Below are 7,766 nucleotides of genomic sequence, written 5' to 3'. Positions count from 1 at the left end.
TGTTATTTATGGCTGTATCTGCAAACAAATCTGGAAAGGATACGGAAGCACCTAAAATATCACCTTGCACTACTTTTAGTTATATTTTTTGGGATGATCTCACCCCCTGCAAGTTACACTGCATTGATACAGGAACAAATGCACTGTCAGTCAATCAAAATACAAGAATTCTGCTTATAATAAATTTTTATTTGGAGATTTGAAAGATTTCAGATGCTCAACTTTATATTACACATAGAATACACTATTGTGCAATAACTACTATATGCATAGGAAAAAACAAAAAAAAAAATCAAAAATAAGCTTTACGGGAAAACAAGATATCAGCTTTGTTATAGCATTAGGTAGGTCTCATTAGCGAGGAACTGCACAGATTTCATGGGGTAATGGGGAACTAATGAGTCCCACAGCAGGACTGAGGTCCATCTCTGCGCCTGGTGGGGCCTGGAATGTGAAGTTCTGCAGCAAGGTTATGAAAAACAGGAACAGTTCCATTTTTGCCAAGTTCTCTCCGGCACAACTTCTTTTACCTAGATAAAATCGAATAGACAGTATAAAGGCCAACCTTAGCGAACGACTAAGAGGTGTAGTTATAGGGGGAGCAGAGGTAGGAGCTGCATCAAGGGTCCTGGTGACAGAGGTCCAAAACCTGTCTGTCACTTAAGAACCCAAATTTATAAATGGCACATCAAAGATTGGGACTGTTATTTCCCATTGTAGGGGAAATGCAGTATTACATGGAAGCCAAGAGTTACATGGATGGTTTGAGACCAACAGAATGGAAGCCACTTTACAGAAAAGACCTCCATTCTGGCTCATGGAAGGGGAACCGCTTAAATACCAATAAGAGATCTCAAATCTTGATGTCTCTCCCAACACTCACCTGTTTGAAGTCCTGCCATTTCAGTGCTGCTGGCCCATTCCTCTTCCCAAAAAAGAAGTGGTTTGAGCCTGTGATCTGTGGCCAGTCACTGATCTCATCGTTTACATCTGCTCATGAAGTCATTGCTAGTTACTTGCTGTTCAAGCACATGTGACTACTGAAGCCAATGATTGGTTGCAGCAGGTCACAGGACTAAGCCACTCCTGATCCAGCCAAGTCCAGAAAAGAGTTTACAGCACAGCAGAAGTTTCCCCCCCCCCCCTCCATGACGGCACCTTACGTGGAGATTATCCTCCTCCAGCCAGGCAGGGACAGGAAGGTTCAAAAGGGCCCGCCTCCTCACTTATCTTCAGTGTCTTCCTGTCCCTGCCAGGCAGAGGATAGGAACTACCTTTGCGCTCCGGTCAGGAGCCATGTCGGGATGGCGGGTGCATTGCGCCAGCCACAATCTTACCTTGGGAAAGTAAGTCCATTTTCATGGAGTGCCTGCCGCGGTCCTTTTTCGTTTAAAACTCGCACCAGCGCGTAGTGGTAGGCAGCGGCACCCGGACACTCAAATGAGCACTTCCGGGTCCTAGGCCGTCCGCTGCCTGAGATTCTCAGCTCCGACAGGTGACGTCATCCGGGGGCCTAATAGTGGTGGCTTGAGACAGATAGCAATGAGAGTAGTAGTAGTAGTTCTGACTCTGATGGCGATTTTAAAAATTACTTATTTTCATCTGACGATATAAACGATCTATTGAAAGCGGAAGCGATCAGGGATACCATGGAAATTAAAGAAAAATAAATACATAGATCCGCCCAGGATAGAATGTTTTCAGTATTCGAAACCAAGAAAAAAAAAAAAAAAAAAAAGTGTATTTCCTGTACACAAAAATCTACAGTCTTTTGAGGGAGTGGAAAAATCCAGACATGAAAGTTTTCCTACCCCGAACAATTAGGAAAAGGCTCCCCTTCGACGAAGAATTATCCCAGTTCTTAAATTGTCCTAAAATTGATGTCTCACTCTCCAAACTGGCTAAGGGTTCTTCCTTACAGTTTGAAGATACAGGATCATTACGTGATCCTATGGATAAAAAAAAGTGGATGCTAACCTTAAGAACCTGGGATGCGGTCGCGGCTTTATTTAAACCCAATATCGCGGCCACATCCGTAGCTAGATCCCTAAAAAGTTGGCTGGTACAACTGGATAAATTAAAATCCAATACCCCATACAAAATCTTTGCAGACTCCTTCCCTCTCTTATTAAAAGCCGTAGATTTTTTGTCAGACAACAGCGGATTCTGTTAGGCTGACCGCAAGAGCTACGGCCCTAGCTAATAACTCTAGAAGGGCACTTTGGCTAAAAGCTTGGTCTGGAGACACAGGCTCCAAGGCAAAATTATGCAACATCCCGTTTTATGGTAACCTTCTCTTTGGTTAGGACTTAAATAAAATTCTAGAGAAAGCCTCCGATTCCAAAAATCTTCCCAGAGGATAAAAAGGAAAACTTTTTTTCGTCCCCCAAAAAAAAAGGGTAGTTTTCAAAATAAAAAGGAGTAAAACAGAAAACTGGAGATTGGGAAAACAGAAAGGGAAGGGTTTTATGTTCTCTCCCCGTGCTGAGGAATTTTTCCAAAAAATTACGCCAGAGCCCGGGGGGGGGGGGGGGGGGGAACGACTGGGAAGATTCGTGGAGTGCTGGGAAAAATACTCATGCAGCCGCTGGTTATTAAATACCCTCCACAAAGGTTACAGTATTCCCTTTGTCAAGAGTCCCCCCTCTCCATTTGTTCAAACTCCAGTTCAGAGCTTGGAACATCTTCAGCTTTGCATGGAGCAAGAAATCGAACTGCTAGTTCAGATGAACGTTTTAGTTCCGGTACCGATGAATCAATTCGGTCTGGGCTGTTATTCCAGGTTTTTTTTGGTAAGAAAACCAAACGGGAAAATGCATATCATAAATATGAAAATCCTGAACAAGTCCATAAAGTACGAGAAATTCAAGATGGAATCTATAAAAACCATGGTCAAAATTTTACAAGGGGCGTTTCTAGCATCCACAGATTTAAAGATGCGTATTTTCACGTACCCATTCATCCAGAGTCACAACAATTCTTGAGAATAGCGGTATGGATCCAAGGGCATCTAAAACATTTCCAGTTTCAAGCACTACCATTTGGGATAACAACTGCCCCCAGGCTTTTTACGAAAATTATGCTAGAGGTGATAACCCCTCTGAGAAAGGAGAAAATAATGATAGTTCCATACCTGGATGACCTTTTGATAGTGGGGGACTCCCAGAAGGACCTAGAAACCAATCTATCCAAAACGATAGACAGACTGGAGGAACTGGGTTGGATTTTAAATCAGGAGAAGTCTCACTTAGTTCCCACACAAAAAAATAGTTTTTTGGGGAATTCTCAGACTCCGTGAGCCAAAAATGCTTTTTACCAGTAGAGAAGATAACAAAAATCCAATCCAAGTAAAACAATTCAGACAACAAAAATCCCACACCATAAGACAAACTATGGCCCTGATGGGGTTTTTTACAGCTTGTATCCCGGCAGTGAAGTGGGTGCAAATACATTCCTGTCCTCTTCAGACATTTAAGTTAAAAATATGGAACCGGAAACAGGATTCCCTGGACAGACTAATAACGATTCCAGATCACATTCTGTCCTCACTAAAATGGTGGGAATTAAGTTCAAACCTGCAAAAGGGAGTACCGTGGATAGTGAGATCAGATGATCCTCACCATGGATGCCAGTCTGTGGGGCTGGGGAGCACATCTCAAAGCATTGTCGGCCCAAGGGGAGTGGTCCCAGTTCCAGAAAAAAAATACTCAAATCACCGGGAACTTCTGGCGGTGTGGGGGGCTCCAAGTTACTTCTCAGAGGAGTTAAAGGGTTCCAATGTACAAATAAGATCCGACAACAAGACAGTGGTAGCATATATAAACCAGGGAGGAACGAAAAGCAAGCAACTAGAAGCCCTAACCAACAAAATTTTCTTGTGGGCAGAGGAGAATCTCCTCTCCCTATCAGCGTTTTTTTTAAAGGGGATGCAAAACATCCAAACGGATTTCTTCAGCCACAGGAAATTAGATCCGGGGGAGTTGAGTTTAAAAGGAAATTTTTCAAACCTTAACACAAAAATGGGGTCTCACAAACAAGATAAATGCGAAATTACCAACTTACTTTTCCCTAGATCCAAGGGATCCGAGAAGTGCAGGGACAGATGCACTGGCTCTTCCTTGGAAATTCCAACTGGCATATTGTTTCCCACCTCTGCCTCTGATTCCAAGGATTCTCAGAAAAATAAAAGGAGAGGACCAATGTAATTCTAATTGTTCTTAACTGGCCAAGGAGATCTTTGTTTCCTATCCTGGCAAAAATGTCCACGGAGGAACCATGGCTTCTACACTCGTCAGAAGACCTCCTAAGTCAAGGGCCGGTTCTTCACCCAAAGACGCAAAGTCTGCACCTCTCGGCTTGGATCCTGAAAGGGCAGTCTTAAAATCTTAGGGTCTGACAGAGTAATCAATACCATGCTAGCCAGCAAAAAAGAAATCACAAATAGAATTTACCGTAAAATCTGGAACAGATATGTTTCCTGGTGCTCAGAAAATCCTTCTAACTCAGCGGGGAGTATTTTGTCTATTCTAGACTTTCTCCAAGAAGGCTTTAATAAGGGTTTAAAACCTAGCACTCTTAGAGTACAAATTTCAGCATTAAGCGCCTATTTAGATGGAAAAAAAAAAAATAGGATCTAACCCGTGGATCATTCGCTTTATGAAGGGAACCGACAGGCTCAGACCCCGGAGTAGACCTCTGGTTGCTTCGTGGTATTAAAACACTGTTCTTTCCGGTCTCACTAAACCCCCTTTTGAACCCTTGGAATCAGCAAATATCAGATATCTGACCCATAAAGCAGTATTCCTAGTGGCCATTACTTTTACTAGTATTCCTAGTGGCCATTACTATTGCACGTAGGGTTAATGAGATACAGGCCTTCTCGTTTAAAAAACCCTTCATGATGATCAGGGATGACAGAATAGTTCTGAGATTCGACGATTCCTTTCTACCTAAGGTGGTCTCAGAGTTCCATAGGATGGAGGAGGTGGTTCTTCCCTCATTCTGTGAAAATCCCAGATCTAAAAAAGAAGAAGTCTTTCACACTTTGGATGTCAGAAGGTGTGTTCTGAAGTATACATCGGAAACTAAAGATTGGAGAAAATCTAATAACCTCTTTATCCAATTCTTAGGGGGTAGGAAAGGATTAAAAGCGTCCAAACCTATTGCACGCTGGCTCAAATCGGCCATCTCAGAAGCTTACATAGCAATAGGAGAACGACCCCCGGTAAATATCAATGCTCATTCTTCAAGGGCAGTATAGACTTCATGGGCGGAAGAAGCATCTGCTTCCTTGGATCAAATCTGTAGGGCAGCAACCTGGTCGAGTCCTCATACCTTTGTAAAACACTAGGATAGATATTGATTCTAAAAGAGACCTATCCTATGGTAGGAAAGTTTTACAAGCAGTTGTCCCTCCTTAATATATTAATCTGTTAGTTCTCCAAGTAAGGTGCCGTCATGTAGGGGAAAAGTTAAATTAGTCTTACCGGTAATTCCTTTTTCGCGAATCCTCCATGACGGCACCGCTTATATTCCTCCCCCCCAAAAAATATGACTAGTTATGAAATTAAATAATTGGTCTAAAGTTAAATGTATGCGATTTAATATGTATAACAGAATAGTTAAGTAACTGGTGAAGGTTACGAATGAGTGTAAGTTAAGGGCCTGTCAAGTCCAGAAGACACTGAAGATAAGCGAGGAGGCGGGACCTTTTGAACCTTCCTGTCCCTGCCTGGAGGAGGATAATCTCCAAGTAAGGTGCCGTCATGGAGGATTCGCGAAAAAGGAATTACCGGTAAGACTAATTCAACTATTTTTTTTGTTGAAAGGGCACACCTTTTTTGCCTATTACACTTGACAAATCCTTTAAAACCCATGTTCACTTCCTTACCTATTGAGAATGGTATAAAGGCTTCATTCTTCTTGAAGTTTCCTTCTGAATCAAGGAAGTGTTCTGGATAAAACTCATCCGGCTTCTCGAAGCAAGTTTCATCTTTAAGCACAGAGTGCAGCGATGGAATAACAAATGTGCCCTAGTATAAAAATACAATGTGAGAGTGTATATAGAATACGAAACAGTGACTACAAAGTGTCATGAAAGTGCATTACATGGATGGCCCATTGATATTATGGTTACCATGTAATGCTTAATTTCTCCAGTGGGGGCACTGTAGGGAAAGTACACACTTGCTTCTGAGTTCTTCTGCAAATTAAAAATTGGTCACAGATCCCAGTAGCTTTTTTTTATTGGGGAAGGGGGGGGGGGGGGGGGGGGGACTTTTGTATCAGTTATAAAGTTAAACAAACAAACAAAGTCTCTTTAATTAAAGCTATAGGGGGTACTGATTTTTGTATCCTCGCCACAATTATAACAGAAGCCAGTGGCTATGGAAGGGAAAGTGATTTTACAATCATGCCTTGGATCAATGTTATTTAAGTCAATCACTTGGCTACACATAACTAGGTTATAAAGCAATCAACATTCTGAAAGTCTAGGACTGAAGTTGACTAAACATATTAGATCTGTATTTGCCAAACACACTGATGGGATTTTGGCAGGTCTGGAAGACCATATAATGTGCATGGTGTCACTCTGCCTGATGGCTGATGTTGGGAGAAATAAAGATGGACATTTTGGAATGGCTGATTCTTTTGTTAGTGAGGAGGCAAGTTGCTAGGAGAGTCTGGCTTTCTCTTCTATTCACTACATGCAAGTTTGGCCAAGTTCTGGTATATGTATTTAGAAAAAAACAACATTTGAATGTCCTTCATCCCATATCATTACTGCAAGTATACATTTTTTGGAAAAAAAAACTTAAAGGTTTTCCAGGCTTTTTATTATTGATGACCTATCCTCAGGATAGGTCATCAATATCAGATCAGGGGTGGGATGTCAGAAACAAGGCACATCAGTTGTATGAAGAGAAGGCGCGTGCTGTCTCCTGTCTCTTCCAGCCAGAGATATAGCAGTAGCGAGCAGGAAGAGACAGGAGATGGTACACATGCATGGCGTGTGCCTTCTCTTTAAACAGCTGATAAGCAAGGTGCCTGGTGTCAGACCACTGTTGATCTGATATTTATGACCTATCCTGAGAATAGGTCATCAATATTAAAAGCTTGGAAAACCCCTTTAAGAACTGATGCAGAAAGTTAGATAACCTTATACATTGTAAACTTTTTTTGTTGATAAATTACACTTTGGGTAATTAACAGGTAGTTGGATCGTGGCATCAAATGGTCCACCATGTATATATAAAACTTGTCCATATAGGCATGTTATATGATGCAATATCTCCTCACCTTTGGAATAAAATAACCCCTAAAGGTCACATCTTTATCTACTGCATGTGGGAGGTTTCCAGGTACTATATTAGCAAATCTTTGAATTTCATGAATGACAGCATCAGTATAGGGCATTAGTTTCCTATGTTCGGTTTGTGCTCGAGTCGATCCAATAGCGCTTTCAATCTCATTTTGAACCTTTTCTGTTCAGTAAAAAAAAAAAAAAAAAAAAAAAAAGAGATAATATAAAATTACAATCTACATGCACACTAAATGTACAATTCTATAAAATCTTTATACAAAACAATTGGTAAAAAAATGACTTCATAATGAATCTCAGACTGATATTTTACGTTATTCTGGGGTAACTGAAGTGCCCATTACAGTATCACAATTTTTTTTTTAACCTTATGTCCAAAAGTTAGATTCATTAGCAGTTAAATATTCCAAAGCATGTGCTACCATTATACTAATGTGCATATAGA

The 7,766-nt window shown here is 41.2% G+C and overlaps 1 protein-coding gene across 1 annotated transcript in view; it reads right to left on the bottom strand.

Moving 5' to 3' along the window:
* Positions 1 to 354: 354 nt before the first annotated feature.
* Positions 355 to 7,766, bottom strand: part of LOC120999914 (cytochrome P450 2C5-like) — a 32,292-nt gene continuing 24,880 nt past the window's right edge. Inside the window, exons 7-9 of the mRNA XM_040430963.1 lie at positions 7,300 to 7,484; positions 5,891 to 6,032; positions 355 to 530 (exon numbers count right to left, since the gene is read on the bottom strand). Of these exons, the coding sequence (XP_040286897.1) occupies positions 355 to 530; positions 5,891 to 6,032; positions 7,300 to 7,484 (503 nt within the window). The remainder of the gene's footprint in view (positions 531 to 5,890; positions 6,033 to 7,299; positions 7,485 to 7,766) is intronic.

This window comes from Bufo bufo, chromosome 4 (genome assembly GCF_905171765.1).
Source record: "Bufo bufo chromosome 4, aBufBuf1.1, whole genome shotgun sequence".
NCBI lineage: Eukaryota > Metazoa > Chordata > Amphibia > Anura > Bufonidae > Bufo > Bufo bufo.
The sequence above is the reverse complement of the archived record's forward strand: the minus strand, read 5'-3'. Positions and strand labels throughout refer to the sequence as shown.